Below are 16,735 nucleotides of genomic sequence, written 5' to 3'. Positions count from 1 at the left end.
ATTGACCCCTCTCGGGGCAGCAGGGAGGGTTAGGATAGTTACGGGCCACATTGAATCCTCTCGGGACAGCAGGGAGTGGTAGGATAGAATATAATAATAATAGTTACGGGTCACATTGACCCCCCCTTTGGGCAGCGCAAGGACTAAAGCTGGTTGTTGAAACATTAAATATGATCAAATCAGACTGCAGCTCTGCTGTCGCTCTGATAAACCTTTAGTTTTATTTCTGAAGAGTGACGTGGAAGCTCTCTTATCTTTCCAGTGTTGCTCCTCCTTTTACTGTAACTCTGATTGTGAGATTTTTTCCTCCTTCTGATTTTCAGGATTATTGTGAAATGTCATGGAGCAAAGGTGAGACTGTAAATGACAGGCAGCCAGTTTTTATTGCTGAAGTTTTCATGTAACTATTAACTTATTTGTGTCTTTATCTTGAACTGAGTTCAACAAATGTCGTCTGGTCAACATTGATGTTAAATCAAGTTATTCCAAAAACACATTTTTTAACTTCTGAACCACCACAAAAAATAAGACTTTATTGTTCATTAGGAAAAAATACGAGTTACATCAAGAAAATAGATGAAGTCCTATTTTAATGAAATACATGAGACTGAAATAAGACATTAAATTCAATTAGTTCAATAATTCTTATTCAAATAATTCTGTAATAATTCTTTATCAAAGTGATTTACATACAATATATATTACAATACCTTAAACTGTATAAATAAATGTACAACATTTAAGTGAGAAGGATCTTGTAGTGTATAATTATATAGAGCTGTATGCAAAAGTTTGGGCACCTTTTGACAAACTTAACTCACCTTAACTCAAAGTATATAAATTCTGATTGGACTGTCCTAAATGTTAATATTGAGAGGTGTAAATTAAGGGACGGGTTCACTGTATTTCAAGTGTGTCTTAGAACAACAGTCAGGTGTCCATATGAACAGTGAAAGAGGTTTTCCTCGCTGTAGTCATTCCTCCTGTTCACACTGGCTATTAGAAGATCCCTTCATAATGAACTTACAATGGAAGTGATGGAGGCCAAAATCCACAGTGTGTCCACACAGTCATTTAAAAGTTGATGTGAAGCTTATATGAGGCTTCAGCAGTCTGAGTTAGTCATATCAAGTGGATATCTGCCACATTTACAGTGTTTTTAGCATCAAATTCCCTCTTTGTGTTTCCTCGGACAGTGTTTCCCTGTTGAGCTGCGGTGGAAGTATAGTAACAAAAAGAGGGACTTTGGCACTAAAAAGACTGTAACGTTGAAAGATATCTACTTGATTTGACTCATTTGGATGCTGAAGCTTCATATTAGCTTCAGATAAACTATTAAATACATTTTTGCACAGAAGGAGGACTGTGGATTTTGTCCCCCATCACTTCCATTGTAAGGTCATTATGAAGGGATCTTCTAATGGTCAGTATGAACAGGAGGAATGATTACAGCAAGAAAAACAGGTGTCACTCTTCATTTGGGCTCCTGACTGTTGTTTTAAGACACATTTGAACAACTGTGAACCCGTTCTTTAAAAACTACAGAAATCAGCTTTTTTAGGTAATTACTGAACCTTTTAAAAACATCTACAAACCAGTACAATAACTTACTGACTATTGACATGGAACAGGAGTCCACAGGCTGTTGGTCCAGACTGGTTTTCTGTGCTGATAGTAGTTTGTTCTATTGGTACACAACGAGTTTGCAGAATCTATTGCCGAATCTCTTTTCATTGAAATATTGGTTACTGTACAGTTGACATGAAGTTTAACAATGTGCAACAATAAAAACATTTGGATAATTTACTTCAGTAGAAAACAAACCTCTCAATAGATTGTAGGTCAATTAAGTAAAAAACAATAATCAGTGCAGAGAGAAAATATTGAAACATAATGATACAAAGCTGCATATGTAGACTAATAAGTGTTTGGTAAAGAAAGCAGAAAAACATTTGTGATTGTTAATGAACTGTAACAGAAACACAAACACACAGCTTCTCTGTAAACCAGGTTTTATTTTTTGTGTTTGGTGTTCAACAAGTCACTGCTTACTCAGGCCATGTTTTTAAAGCTTTACATTAAAACTACAGACATAGTTTAGTTTACAGATTTTTACAATCACATATTTACAGATTTCTTTAAATCATAATCAATCTATTCCATATTCAAACAAACAAATTGGCCAAAGTGGACAGAAACTAAACAAACCTCAGACAAGATAAGAAAATCCTTTATACACATTATACATATATTCTATTAATCAACTGTAGAGCTGTAACTAATGATTATTTTCATTAACAATTAACCTTGTTTTAACCTGTTTTTAAATCATTATTTACTCTATAAAATGTCAGAAAATAGTGAAAATATTCATCACAGTTTCTAAGAGTTCAAGATGTCTTTGAATGTTTTGTCTGACCAACAGTCCAAAACCCAAAAATATTCCAGTTACCATCATATAGAGCAGAGAGTAGCAGCAAAACCTCACATTTAAAAAGATGGAGCCTGACAATGATAATAATATAAATGATCATCAATCAATCAATTCATTTCTGTTGTTCTGTCATTAAGTGTTTCAGCACTTATTACAGCTTGTAAAATATTGACACATATTCTGTGGAGTCATGGTCTCGGCCGAACTCTACAATGAAGCTTTATGACACTGTGAAATATTCACACTTTGTTTTCTGTGGTTTCACTTCAAACTGAAAGTTTTGTTTTTTTGGAAACTTTGTGTTTTTGACTAGAAATGAAACTAAAGTTCTGTGGATTTGATCAGATGTTTAAATAGAGATTTAATTTTAGATAGAAATCCTAGTTTGTGTTTTTTCTCATAATAAACCAGAATGTGTTTGTATATTTACTCTCTTCAAAAACAAAGACACATTTATGACATAAAACAGGTGATTACTCAGTTTGATTGACAGGACAGATGATCAGAGGGGCGGAGTTTTTACCACCTTGATTAAGAAAGGGACTGAAGACTGGGCAGAGTTTCTCAGTGAAGGAGCAGCCAGTAAAGGAGTAGATAAGAGCTGCAGCATCTACGTCATAAAAGGAGACCAGACCCTCCTCATAATCCACAAACACCCCCACCTTCTGAGGCTGAGACTTCAGAGAGGGAACAACTGGAGGGTCATTACGAGCTTTGTACTCATTTCCATTTCTCAACCGTATAGTCCAGTGACCATCCTGAGGACTCACTACGATTTGTCCCTTCCTGTTGATGGACTCTCTGGACACTCCTAAATCCCAGTCAGTCTTCCCTTTAACCTGAACCTCAAAGTAAAATCTGCCTGAAGAGAAACTCTGCTTTCCTAACACACAAACACAGTAAGAAAATCTCTCTGGGTTGTCTGGGAGATTCTTCTTCACATCACCATGATTTACTTGTTTTCCATCATCAGACAGGATGAGTTGAGGATGTGCTGTATCAGGATCAAGAGTCACATCCACTGCATACTGCTGGACCCTCTTCAGCTCAGCCTTAAACAGCTTCTTCATCTCTTTACTGAGCGTCTTCTCCAACTGAGTCAGAGCTCTCACCACAGTCCCCTCAGATGATGGATGGATGCTGACCTCTGTCCAGTCTTTGGTGGGTGGAGCAGCTTTCAGGGATGGGAAGTTTTGGAGGAAGTGAAGGTGGTCTTCATAGAGTAAGAGCTGCTTCACCTCAGAGCTTCTCTTCATCAGATCAGAGATTTCCTGTTCCAGCTCTTTGATGAAGTCTTCAGCCTGTTTCTCTGTCGTTCTTTGCTTCTCTTCAATCGTCTCAATGAGCTCATTCAGGTTTCCCTCAACAGAGTCCTTCAGAGCGGTGAAGACCTGAACACCTTCTGCTTTCTCTCTGTCTGCATCTTCCTTACTGAGGTCAACTGAGTGTTTGATCTCTTGAATCTTCAGTTGTCTCTTCTGGATCATCTGCTGAATTTCAGCCTCTGTCTTCCCCAGCTCTGCCTTCTTTCCTTCATATTCTTCTTTCAGAGGAACAAACTCATGTGTCTTGTGGTCTAAAACAGAGCAGAGCACGCAGACACATGTCTGGTCAGTCTTACAGAACAGCTCCAGAGGTTTATTGTGCTTCATACACATCATGCCTTCCAGGTTCTCCACAGGGTCCATCAGCTGATGTCTTTTCAGACGTGAAGCTGTCAGATGAGGCTCCAGGTGAGTCTCACAGTAGGAGATCAGACACACCAGACAGGTCTTCAGGGCCTTCAGTTTGGTTCCTTTACAGATGTCACAGGGAACTTCTCCTGGTTTGGCAGCTTGTTGCTCTGAGCTGCTGCTGCTGGCTTTCTGTTGAGCTTCCTGTCTGAACTGAGAAACCTTCTTAGAGATGAAAGTATTCACCTTCAACTTAGGTCTTGTGTTGAAAACCTTTTTACATATCGGACACAGGTACTGGTCATTACTGTTCCAGTGTTCAGTGATGCAGTTTTTGCAGAAGTTATGTCCACATGATGTGGTGACTGGATCAGTGAACACATCCAGACAGATGGAGCACAGAAACTGATCTTCAGATTGCAGACAGCTGGCAGCAGACATATCTACACACAGAGAACAAACATGGAAATGTAAAAAAAATGTAGAACTATTTATTGTATGTTGAGTATTACATGTACGAAGAAAAATATAATGTTGACTTCTGTAGTTTAATTTCACTGAACTTAGTCACTTAAATCAGACCCGTCATTATTGGCAGGCCCCAAGGGGCCAAGCTAACCCAATCTGACTGCCTCAGCAAAAGTACCAGAACTTAAAATACATCAGGTTTTCAATTAAATGAATCTATATTGTTCATGTCTCAGAGACCTAACTGGAAGAGGATCCTCTTGCAAGTTGCCACTGTTTTCCCACAAAATGACAGCAGGTGATCAGCAGGCAGCATGAAGGAGAGAATGATTAAGCTGCTCTGTAAGTTTTAGTGCAGACTAACTTATTTTTTATCTCCAGTTTTAAAATAATCACTGACCACTCAAATTGAGAGAGAAAGTGTTTTTTTTTTTTTAAAATTGAGACATAAAAATATTATATATCTTATTCCTCTGTGCTGTAGACCTCTGTTGTCCAAAAACTATTACAAACACGTCAGTGAGCCACACCACTTCACTGGGTGACATGTTCCTTCATTATGAAGAGTTTGGTCACGTTAGTTTGTTTAGAAACGGCTCCAAAGACTAATAACAGTGATCAGGTTTTCAGTCTCTAGAGAGTAGTTCTGCGTAAGGCAGACGCCACTGAGCATGTGCAGCTTTGACCAGCTTTACCTTCACTCTGACTGCTGTCAGTGGAAAGTTCAGGAAGAGGATGAGGAGGAAGGTCTTCTGTTCTCTGAAGCCTCCTCATCATCACTGATATCTACTGATTAATAATTCATGAAATATAATAATATGCAATTTAGCTTTGAAAATGGTTTAACAGCATTTGTGTCAATAAAGCTTATTTGAACTGAGAACTGCTATATCAGAGTGGAAGTGAAGACTTTTCCACCGACAGTGAAAGCAGAGATGTTTGTGTTAATCAAGGTAGACAGATGAAGGTCGTCTTTGTGAATGTAGAAGTTCTTCACTATTAAAACAAATAAATAACATGAATGTAATGTTTCTGTCTGACCTCCACAGTCTGGATGTGACAGATGGCATTGTGTGTGAACAAGTTAATATCTTGTTTGCATAAGATTGTTGTAGTTTCTCTCTTCCTGTGACTGACCTTCTGGTCCTGAGCTGCTGTCTGATGAACTCTGCAGCAGATCATTCCTGTTGATTTCCTTTAAAAGCTTCTTGGTCACCTCCACAGCTCCAGGAAGTTGGTAGGTCTGCACCATCAGATCCACGGTGTTCCGTCTCTCTGCCTTCTGCAGCTGGAATGCTTTGATGGCTGGGTGGCCTTGCAGACTTTCATCCTTTAGGAGCCACTTGAATTCCTCAAATTCTTCGTCTATCAAATCCTCCAGAGTTTTCAACAGGTCCATCTTCGTCTTCATTTCTCCCTGTTAAAATCACAGAATATTTTCAACATGAAGGACTTGCCATTTCCATAAACACTAGTCCACAGCCAGATTTTCACCCCCATGGTCATTGTGTTTAAGTCTCTGATCCTTTTTTATTTTATTTTATTTTATTTTATTCTATTTTTTGACTTTGGTTAACAATTGTTGTCTTTTTCTGTCAGAGCTGCTCTACAGTATTAGCATAGCATGTTACCTGTGCTGTAAGATGTAAGTACAGTGAGAATTAAAGGACAGTAATAATGTTTATGAGTGATATTGTTTGAGGGGTAAACGCTTGGTTCAGATTTGTAAATTGGTTTTGGGGGTTGGGGTCAGAAATTTTAGTTGTTTGTTAATTAATTGTCAGAATTCTGTAATTTTTTTATTTTTTTTGTATTTATTTTTGTGTGTCAATAAAAACATTTTTTAAAATATATTGCACATATAATTTAAAAACAATAAAGAAAATAATGACATGTTAATTCAATTTAAAAATTAGCAGTGAAATATAGTTGTTTCTGTGATATGCAGTATGCTTTTTATCGAAGGAAGTCATTACATACACTATGACTCTTCATTGGTAGTATTTTTTTTTAATTGCATTAATTTATTTCGGTTGTGTAAAGGGTTAAAAATGTTGTTTAAACCAGACATAAATATGCAGAGTTTAAAGGGTTAAAAATGTATATACGGGAATTAAAAATGACACAAAAAGATATTAAAAAGTCATTGGGATTATGGTACAATTCATTGCAAAAATAAGTTAAATATGTTTAAAAAGACACCCTCAGGCCTATATTTTTTATTTTATTTTATTGTGTCAAATAGTGATTAAATTCAAAATTTCATCGTCCTCTACTTGTTACCATGTCAGTGTGATGCTGAATGCAAGCTAAAGTTTTCTGCCTCTTTATTTTACATTAAGCTGCAGGGTGTATGAACACACCCCTCCTGACACCCACCAGGCCAGCGGGGCAACATTTGCAATATTTCCAAAATTTCTGTAATTTTACCACAAAAAGAGCATAAAAACGGTCCAGGTATCATTGGATAATTCGTAATTCATTTGTAATTCAAAACCCAAAAAATGGTAAATCTGTTATTTGTTTCAAAACAAAAAACAAAAAAATTGTTTTTGGTGTCAGAATCAAATAACGGAAAACCAATCAAATCTGGCCCGCTTTTGGTTTTTTGCCGATTCGTTTTATTTTGGATTGAATATCCAGCAGGTCTCTGGACATCAAGCCAATTCGTTTTTGTGTTTGAAACCAAAAACTAAAGTCACATGGTTTTTTCCTTTTTTCATTTTAAATCAAAAACGAAAAACGAAATCACGCGATCTATTCCTTTTTTGTTTCCCAACGAAAATCCAGAAAACCACATTCAAAAGACCGTGTAATTTTGGTTTAGAAAACAAGTATTTTTGTCAGTTTCGTACAATAGCGGAAGCGACTACATTAGTCTACCCATGATCCTCAGCGACTGTTGCTATGGTGAAAACGCCAGTGACAGCCGCGCGTGTGTGTAAATGGGATGAAGATGGGGTTATAAAACTGAACTTTACATTTCACATCCCTCATTTAAGCCCTACACTTTCACTTTCGTAATTTTCATCAAACTGGACTTTAGATTGTGCATTTTATTCAACCTCCACTGTTACATAATGTAATTGTTTATAGATCACCTGATTTCGTTTTTCGTTTTTGGTTTAAAATGAAAAAAGGAGAAATCACGTGACTTTAGTTTTTGGTTTCAAACGCAAAAATGAATTGGCTGAATGTCCGCAGACCTGTGCAATATTCAATCCAAAAAGGAATAACGATAAAATGAATCGGCAAAAACCAAAAATGGGCCGGGTTTGATTGGTTTTTCGTTATTTGATTCTGACATTAAAAACGGTTTTCCGTTTTTTGTTTTGAAACAAATAACAGATTTACCGTTTTTTGGTTTTTGAATCACAAATGAATTACGAATTATCCGATGATACCTGGACCAGCTGTAGTGTGCGTCTGTTCCCGATCTGGTAAGAACTGTATGTGCTCCACCTGCCTGTGCCTCCCGTTTCCTGTCACCTATGCCCCTAGATATACAACCCTGTGCATCTCATGACCGCCACCCAGTGTCCAAAATAATACTGCAAGTTATAACTAAACAAATGACATGCCAACAATCAACATAAAAGGCTCCTACAGACACATTATGTGTCCCATTTACAGAACTGAGTATCATAAAGTATGTATTGACTCTACTGTAGGTTACAGTAGGTTCACTATTAATTATATAATTATTTAACTGATGAAGAAATGCACATGTAATGTCAACATCTTCCTCTACACCCTTATACAGTGAGTCTAGTATAAAGCAGGGGTGTCACTAGAGATTTATGGTTAGGGGGGGCTAAGCCTTTACCGAAGGGGCTGGGGGAGGAATTTTTTTATTTTAAATGGCTCCAAAATGTCTGTTTGTCATGAATTTTTAGAGTAACAATAAGTGTAAAATCAACAAAATAGATCTGTCCCTTCATAGTTTGTATTCGGCACGGCTCTAATATGACTTAAATGCTTTGCATCCACTTACAACAGACACAGATCAAGCAAAGGTACTGAAGTCAATGAATGCTATCTCCTCTCTCTTAGATAAGTTGCAGGTCCTAAGTATGTTACTGATTCACAGACTGATGTTTGATCTGTGAACCTCTAAAACTAAAAATGTCATGAAATCATTTAGGCTAGTTTATGCCTTGTATGAGTAATAGGCCTATGTCATAAAATTCAGTACTACGTCAGTAGTTTCTGACTACCATTGAAGTCTCTACTGGGGGCTCTGAGTGAGCAGCACAGCCAATGGAAACGCTGGATTAGAACAGCAGCAGCCTTTCCCAGGTCCTAGTGCCTGGCGTTTTAGGTACATTGTGAATTTGGAGACGCAGTAGCAGTTCAATCGACTTTAATGAAAAATGAACGAGAACAAACTATTGATGATTTAAACTAATAATGTACATTTATTCTGGGGGGGCTAAAGCCTCCCTAAAATAGGCCTAGCGACGCCCCTGGTATAAACCATCCAACTAGGACCAATATTAGCTGCAGATATTACAAAGATATTAAACCACCTTGTTACCTCTTCAACTGGAGCTCATCTGAGTTTTCACCACATTTAGTTTTTACTCAACATAAACCAGGAGATCTGCTACCATTGACACTTACACTTACGGTTATCACGTCAGACCAGGGTCCTTTCAAAATAAAATACTACCATTCAGACAGGAAATACAGAGATAAAAGTCAGAAGAAAACAACTAATACACAGTATAAACACCACAAAACAAACCGTATTCAGGGTTAATTTATAGAAATAAAAAAGCAATAACATCTATATTTGATTTTTATGAGTTTGACACTGAAAGTAAAATCTTATTCATCAAAGTAACTCCAACCATAATCGATGAAAGGGATCAATATATATATATATATATATATATATATATATATATATATAGATTTACTGTATCTACACACTGAGAATAAAACTTAGATTGTAAAAGATATGCTGTTATTTAAGAATGATTCATAAGTCGCTGAAAAATATGTCTGCAAGAATGATGCACCAATAACAGTTTGGAAGGCGGAAACAAAACTGGCAAATGAAAAAGTGTTAAGAATCCTTAAGAGACAACACCCTCTTTTCATCTTATGCTGAAAAATGTTTTATTTACAAAAGTTTTGATAATTCATATGGTTACTGGTATATAAAGTTAAGCAATTTTGATTTGCACAGATCTGAAAAGTCATTTTGATGAGAATCATTATGAATTAAAAATCATGAATTTTTTTTTCTGAGTAAATCTGAAGTTTTGTGTTAAAACCTGCTGAAACACAGTAAATGTTTTCTTCTGTACTCAAGAAAACTCACCTGGTTTAAGGAAAGACATCTCAATCTTTGTGTCTGGTTTAGTTGTGTAACAGAATGGCAGGCTCAACAAATGGGTCGATAAATATTAGGTTGTGTATAACGTTAAAACAATCTTGCGAGGTATTTGGCAGCTGTCAATCATAATTAAGTTTGACAAGGCACAACACATTTATGGCTTTAGATGGAAAATGCAGCATTTGTTGCCATGGTTTCATGTTGTTGAGTTTGATTTTCTGTCTCTGCGGTAATGTTACTGCCAGTCCTGCCATCAAAACATTGTAGTAAAACATCTGCAAGTGTATTTTTGCAAAAGTGCAAGAATTTAATCAAGCTGCAGGTAATTAGGGTTAGGGAATTTTGTACGTTTTGTGTTTTTAATGAAGTATACTCCTTTGCTTCATTTATGAACTTAGCCTAACGATCATGACAGAAATGATTGCAGTATGTGAAAATGGACACGTAACAACAGTCCCTTTACAATCCTTTACAACTCTGCAAACATTCAAAGTCCTAATAAAGTCCAAAGTTCAACTCACTATTTGTCCTGTAATGTTTTAACCCTGCTAGAGTTGTTTAACAAGAAAACAATTTAGATCATGTTATATTATGTTATTACGTTAAAACGTGCATAAAGATAATGACCCAACAGGTGCAGCAGCCCCTCACAACAAGAACCAATGAACTCATTTCAAATTATAAATTGAAATAATTTCTAAAATTGAAGCATATCAATTAATGCCTCAATTTTCTTCATCAGTGTTGTTGGAATATAATGGAGATGTTTTTCTTCTGAATGATGAATATATTTCAGCCTTAATAGAAACGTGTCCAAGGTCAGATGAAGGAACAATAAATTTCCTCTGGCGATGGGTCTGACTTACGTTTATTTGACAACTGTGAGGATTTTATTACAGAATTATTCATTATTTGTTGTGTATTGTAATCATGGATTACTGTCATACACTGCCTGTGTAGAACTGTAAGTTTTATGTTATTGCTGGTTGTTTAACCACACTAATTATCAGCTGTACTCACCAGTGTTTGAATCAGTTGTTGAGAAAGAACTGAAGAACTCGGTTTAATTTTCCTTCAGACAGAAACAGAGACAATTGTGTCGACTGCAGCTCCTCTGTGTTAACTTTCTTCTGTCCTGCAGTTGTTGCTGAATCAGATGAGGAAGTTGAGACGAGTTTTACAGTTTGTCCCCGCCTGTAATAAACTGTCAACTATCAATGTTGCATTTCCTAATGTGGGACAGTTCAAGATGAAATCTGGGACGCTCACTGGGAGGCTGAAAGGTCTAAATCACCTTAATTCATACAATAAAAACTTCTCTGGTCAGTAACACTCAAGCCCAAAGTGAATGCCCATGTTTGGTCATTTCAGTAATTACAATGTTTTTGCTGTTACAGATAGTGATGTATTATATTATGTATTATGGGTAATACTTTATAATACAGCCCATGTTTTAGAGTGTACCATCCCGTCATTTACCGTGTAATTTCCCGGAACTTACGGTATAACTTCCTAGTATGAATCCTTACATATAAAATACTTACTGTTTCATACTGGTACTTAAATGTAGGAAGAAAACAAGACAACGAGGAACAGGGGAGTAACAATTGGGAATTTAGAGTGTAACTTCTCAAGATTTACCGTGTAATTTCCCCAAACTTAAGGTGTAATTTCCTTGTATGAATCAGCATGTATGTATAAAAACAAATACATTTGCCCACTGCTCATGACAGTTGTGAAAAGCACTTTTTATGCATGTGAGTTTGTCAGGAAAGCTTCACTCACACTTCAGGGATTTATCATGATTATGTCTTCTGCTTCACTGTATGAATTTGAATAAGTCGAGAAATGGGTCTATACTTTTGAAAATTAGCTCCTAGCAGACATGTTGGTCCAGCACTGCAGCAGCTCATAACGAGCAAACTTAGCTCTCTCAACTGCACAGCTATGGAAGGCTTTTATTGTCACCTGATGATGAAAAACTAACAATACAGTCATGTAATAATATACATATGTATATCTTTAATTACAGAATAATAAGGAATGAAGGGAGTTATAAAGTTTGAAGAGTTTTTATTCTTTAATTACACAGAAATCACAAAATGTATGCTGTTCTCCTGTTCTTACTCTGTCTTACTCTATACTTACAGAGTAACAATAGGGGGCTGAATTATGAGGTTTACACTGTTCTCATGTTCTTACTCTGTAAGTATACAGAACAAACAAGGTATGTGCTGTTCTCCCGTTCTTACTGTATAATTACCCAGTAAAAGTACTCTTGTACTGTAAAGAGTACGGTCTAGACCTGCTCTATGTGAAAAGTGCCCTGAGATGACTTTTGTTGTGATTTGACACGATATAAATAGATATTGATTGATTGATTGATTAAAAACAAATGATCACAGTAAGCATTGTCAAACATCACAGAATCTAGAGGACAGATCCAAAGCTTAGGCACCTTGCTCACAGCTGCTGTGTTCACTGTTGCTGTTTGACATGAACACAAACAACATGCACAAGGTTTTCTGTGAATGATGCACATCAAGTGTGTTTTAGAGTCAGTTTAACTCTGAATATTGAGGGAACTAATTAGCTTTTTCTCAGCTCTGAGGGAGTCTGATGTGTCAATTCCAAATACTGGCGGGGGGGGGGGGGGGGCTTTTTTCATATTTCAAATACTGGGGGGGGGGGGGGGGGGGGGCATAGCTTCTGTATGTTATCAAAATGTGTGTTATCATAATTAAATGTGAAAAAAGACACTATCACTATTAACACTGATAGAGATCAATAGAATTACACCAATTACAGCCAAGTAACTTACACACCAAGTCAGTAAATCTTAAAAACAAACAAAAATAACTGCATATCAGTACAATTGTGTAGCACTCAGCTTCTAACAATACTATTTAGTAAGGATTTTAATAATGTTGGACCAGAATCAGAGGATTCGAACAGGAGGCAGAAATGGCTATTTGCAACATTAAATGACCACACGAGACAAGAAGCTGTAAACTGGTACCTTGTATTATCTTTTTTTTTTTTAAATAAACAAAATAAATAAAATAACTTTAAGTGCAGTTAATAGTTCAATTCCACAAAGTCAGTTTCTCAGTTTCAATTTAGCAACAAATTATTTCTTTTGTCACTTTTTCTTTTGGTTTTGAACCACTGAGTTCTTTTCAACTGTTTTCCTGTTTTGAATGGGTGCACCCTTCTATAGGTAAACTAAATTCTCTATATCTGGATCCAAGGTTAGTTAGGTAACAATATCAGAACCATATCCTGTTCAATATTATCACTTCACAACACTCTTCAATCTTGCAACAGTTCACCATTCACTGCTCTAGCAATAACAAAATCACTTTAACCAAGGCACAATAATACACCATATCAATAGTATGAATACTCAGTCCACTCATTTAAACCAGTGCTGGTTATGGCTCGGTTCTTCCACAGGCACGGGGAATGAGTTTGAAGAAGAATGAAGGAGGTAAGTGTCTTTTCCAAGTCAAGTCAAAAAATGAAGAGTAAAGTCAGAGTCTGGGACTTTGGATTGTCCAAGTGGGGCTGGGGATTGAGCATGAAAGTGGTGCTGGCCTTGTGCAGTTAAGATGTTTACCCTACCGCCGTGGCAGGAGAGAGGTAAGATTGACAGTTCTCAGCTCTGGGCTCTCAGTTCAGGGATCTTCAATCCAGGGATCTAATGGTCTTGTCTGGTTTGGCTCGCCATCAACTTCAAATCAACTCAAAAAAAGCTGACCTTCAGTCATTGACATGGCCAGAAATGATCATTAATCAATTGCCATTCTGATTTGTCAGGAATGATTAATTCCTTAAACCTCAACAAAATATATACATATAATGTTAACAATCAACACATTTTAAATAACCTTTACAGTAAATGAATTTCTGAGTAAAATGAACTAAATTACTATTTTTTATCTTAACCTGGTATTTTTAAATTAAAACAACAATATTACATGAATTATAGACCAACAGTGTGAACTTTACACTCTATATTCTTATGTCTTCTGTTCTTTAAATCAGATTCATTATACCAATGAAATGTAATACCCGACAAAACATAATTTAGTATGTTGCTTCAGTATTAACAGTTCAGCAGCTTTACCAGCCACAGAAAACATTAAGCAATTAAATACTCCACGTCACATTTTTATATTTGTTCCAGTTGAGTTGTCAAACAGTTTTAGTTTATTTAAGCTCTACAACAGTCAGCTAATTGCACTGTTCAGCACTAAATGCTCATTTGTTAGCTCTAGGCTCATTCATTTGAGCTAGCCAGCTTAGCCTAACATCATGTGGCGCAGCATTTAATTGTTTACTTTTACTACGACTAACCAATTCGGGAGTTCCTCTGTGTCACTCGGCAGGTTTCAGTGAGCAGCCTCTCACACACACACCTCTACGAGCTTACAACAAAGTACAGGCTGTTACTGTTCTGTTTTAACAACATCATATGGTGTTTTTACTGTTTTAGCTGAGTTATATTTTTACCGTTCAGCCGTAGGTCCTCTCTCAACAGTGTCACCCAGCATCTGACTAGCGTACGCTGTGTAGCTCGCCTGCGGTGCTGTGGACCTGCACTCTGATTGGCTGAGGCACTTCTGTGTTGTTAACCCTTTGTGACCCGGGTTACAATTGCATCCATAGACCAGGAATTTACATACTAACAGTAATATTAACTTATCACTACATCACTGAGTATAACAGATACCAGTAAACATCTATTTTCATTTAATAACTCCATCCTTTATAACAGAGACACATACTCTACTCTTTCTGTTCATGTTCTAACCTTGAAACTAAATGACACACAGGAAAATATTCAACCTCAGGACATCATGACTTTTATCTTGATGAAAAAAATTCCAACATAACTCAAATAAAAGAATAATAGAATAAATCATAAAGGAATGACCACATTCATCATATCCCGATGAAAACATGTACATCTTTTAACATAAATGACAGTGAATCTATTAAAAATGTATCAGTTTATCAATGTTTGGTGTGTTTTTGTCTCTAATCCATTGACTGCTGTGTCAGTATTGTAGTATCAATACTTTGGTGTACATTTGCACAGTGGATGTTATGTAAAGATGAATGTAATAAGTATTTGCATTGCTGCAAAAAACACACAGGCAATGTGATTGACAGGACAGATGATCAGAGGGGCGGAGTTTTTACCACCATCATTAGGACTGAAGTATGGGTAGAGTTTCTCAGTGAAGCAGCAGCCAGTAAAGGAGTAGATAAGAGCTGCAGCATCTATGTCATAAAAGGAGACCAGACCCTCCTCATAATCCACAAACACCCCCACCTTCTGAGGCTGAGACATCAGAGAGAGACGGACTGGAGGGTCATTACGAGCACTGTACTCATTTCCATTTATCAAACATATGGTCCAGTAACCATTCTCAGGACTCGCTATGATTAGTCCCTTCCTGTTGATCGACTCTCTGGCCACTCCTAAATCCCATTTAGTCTTCTCTTTAACCTGAACCTCAAAGTAAAATCTGCCTGAAAAGAAACTCTGCTTTCCTAAAACACGAACACTAGAAGAAAATCTCTCTGGGTTGTCTGGGAGATTCTTCTTCACATCACCATGATTTACTTGTTTCGCATCATCAGACAGGATGAGTTTAGGATGTGCTGTATCAGGATCAAGAGTCACATCCACTGCATACTCTTTAAAATGAACCACTGACAACATAACACAGAATATGTCCATATCTTGTTGTGTAGACCAACTGTTATTGAAGAATAGCACTGCTAACAAAGCTCTGCTAACTTAGTGACCAACAACTTTTATTTTCTCCAACTGCTTCACAATAAAAGCTGCTGCTTGTTGGTAGAAAGCTTTTAATGTGAAACAGCCACAGGAAATAGAATGCAGTGTGTCTGTAGGAAGTGATCAGTAAATAGTCATAAGACCAGGAAGGTTGGAGTGAAGCTGAACTCCAAACCACAGAGATTCAGTTACAAGTTACAAAAGTCCTGAGAACTGACACAGAGAGACTGTTTAAAAAACAATTAAAGTTGTTTCACTGAGTCTGTGTAAAACATCTTTAGTTATATTGTCACTAATTTCACAAGTGTCAGTATGAAATGAAAAGAGTAGAACTTCCTTTCTGTTGTGTTAACCCTCACGCTGTCCTCTTATAGTCCCATACACACCTCGTGTCCTTCGGGTCAATCTGGTATATCCCCCACCCAATTATTATTAGGGACCGAGCCCAAAAGGGTAGTAGTAAACCCTATTGTTTTTCGTGTGTTTGTTTCTTTCTTTCTTTCTTTCTTTCTTTCTTTCTTTCTTTCTTATTACAGGACTTAAACCCTAAATTTGACCCCCTAAACAGGCTCAAAAACTCACCAAATTTGGCACGTACATCAGGTCTGGTGAAACATTTGATAAAGTGTAAAAATTAACCCCCAAAGTGCCAAAATGTGCTCTCTAGCGCCACCTATGTAACAAAATGGCCGCCATGGCCCGTAAGAATGTCTTAGAGAGATCAAACCAAAACTCAATTATTCGTCTCATCAAGACCTACAAATCATATGCTGACACCCCTGACCTAAATCCAATAGGAAGTCCGCAATCAGCCTTTCAAAATAACTTTACCCCAGTTTTGGACCCCGAACAAATGCAATGTCCTCTGAGGGCGTTAATGGTATCGGCTTCAAACTTTGATACATGACCTATGACACTGTGTTGAAAAAAAGTTGTTAAAAACTTTGTAATAACTCGAACGATTTGAATTTCATAAGCCCTGAAAGTTATAATGCCACATCACA

The 16,735-nt window shown here is 36.9% G+C and overlaps 1 protein-coding gene, 1 long non-coding RNA gene and 1 pseudogene across 2 annotated transcripts; all 3 read right to left on the bottom strand.

Moving 5' to 3' along the window:
- Positions 1-1,995: 1,995 nt before the first annotated feature.
- Positions 1,996-4,554, bottom strand: LOC137180311 (E3 ubiquitin-protein ligase TRIM39-like). The gene has a single exon (XM_067585627.1). The coding sequence runs from the start codon at positions 4,546-4,548 to the stop codon at positions 2,908-2,910; it is 1,641 nt and encodes a 546-aa protein (XP_067441728.1). The 5' UTR covers positions 4,549-4,554; the 3' UTR covers positions 1,996-2,907.
- An 8,804-nt stretch (positions 4,555-13,358) lies between these two features.
- On the bottom strand, positions 13,359-14,562 carry LOC137180616 (uncharacterized). The gene is made up of 3 exons (XR_010928027.1): positions 14,435-14,562; positions 14,279-14,349; positions 13,359-13,679 (listed from the first exon to the last, which is right to left on the bottom strand). It is a non-coding gene; the product is annotated as an uncharacterized lncRNA (long non-coding RNA).
- A 467-nt stretch (positions 14,563-15,029) lies between these two features.
- LOC137180496 (E3 ubiquitin-protein ligase TRIM21 pseudogene) lies at positions 15,030-15,671 on the bottom strand (annotated as a pseudogene).
- Between the last annotated feature and the right edge of the window lie 1,064 nt (positions 15,672-16,735).

This window comes from Thunnus thynnus, chromosome 3 (assembly GCF_963924715.1).
Source record: "Thunnus thynnus chromosome 3, fThuThy2.1, whole genome shotgun sequence".
In the NCBI taxonomy this organism is placed as follows: domain Eukaryota; kingdom Metazoa; phylum Chordata; class Actinopteri; order Scombriformes; family Scombridae; genus Thunnus; species Thunnus thynnus.
This window is presented reverse-complemented; position numbering and strand designations above follow the sequence as displayed.

Coding starts and splice junctions, on each gene's coding strand:
- LOC137180311 (XM_067585627.1), bottom strand. CDS start 4,548: ATGTCTGCTGCCAGCTGTCTGCAATCTGAAGATCAGTTTCTGTGCTCC.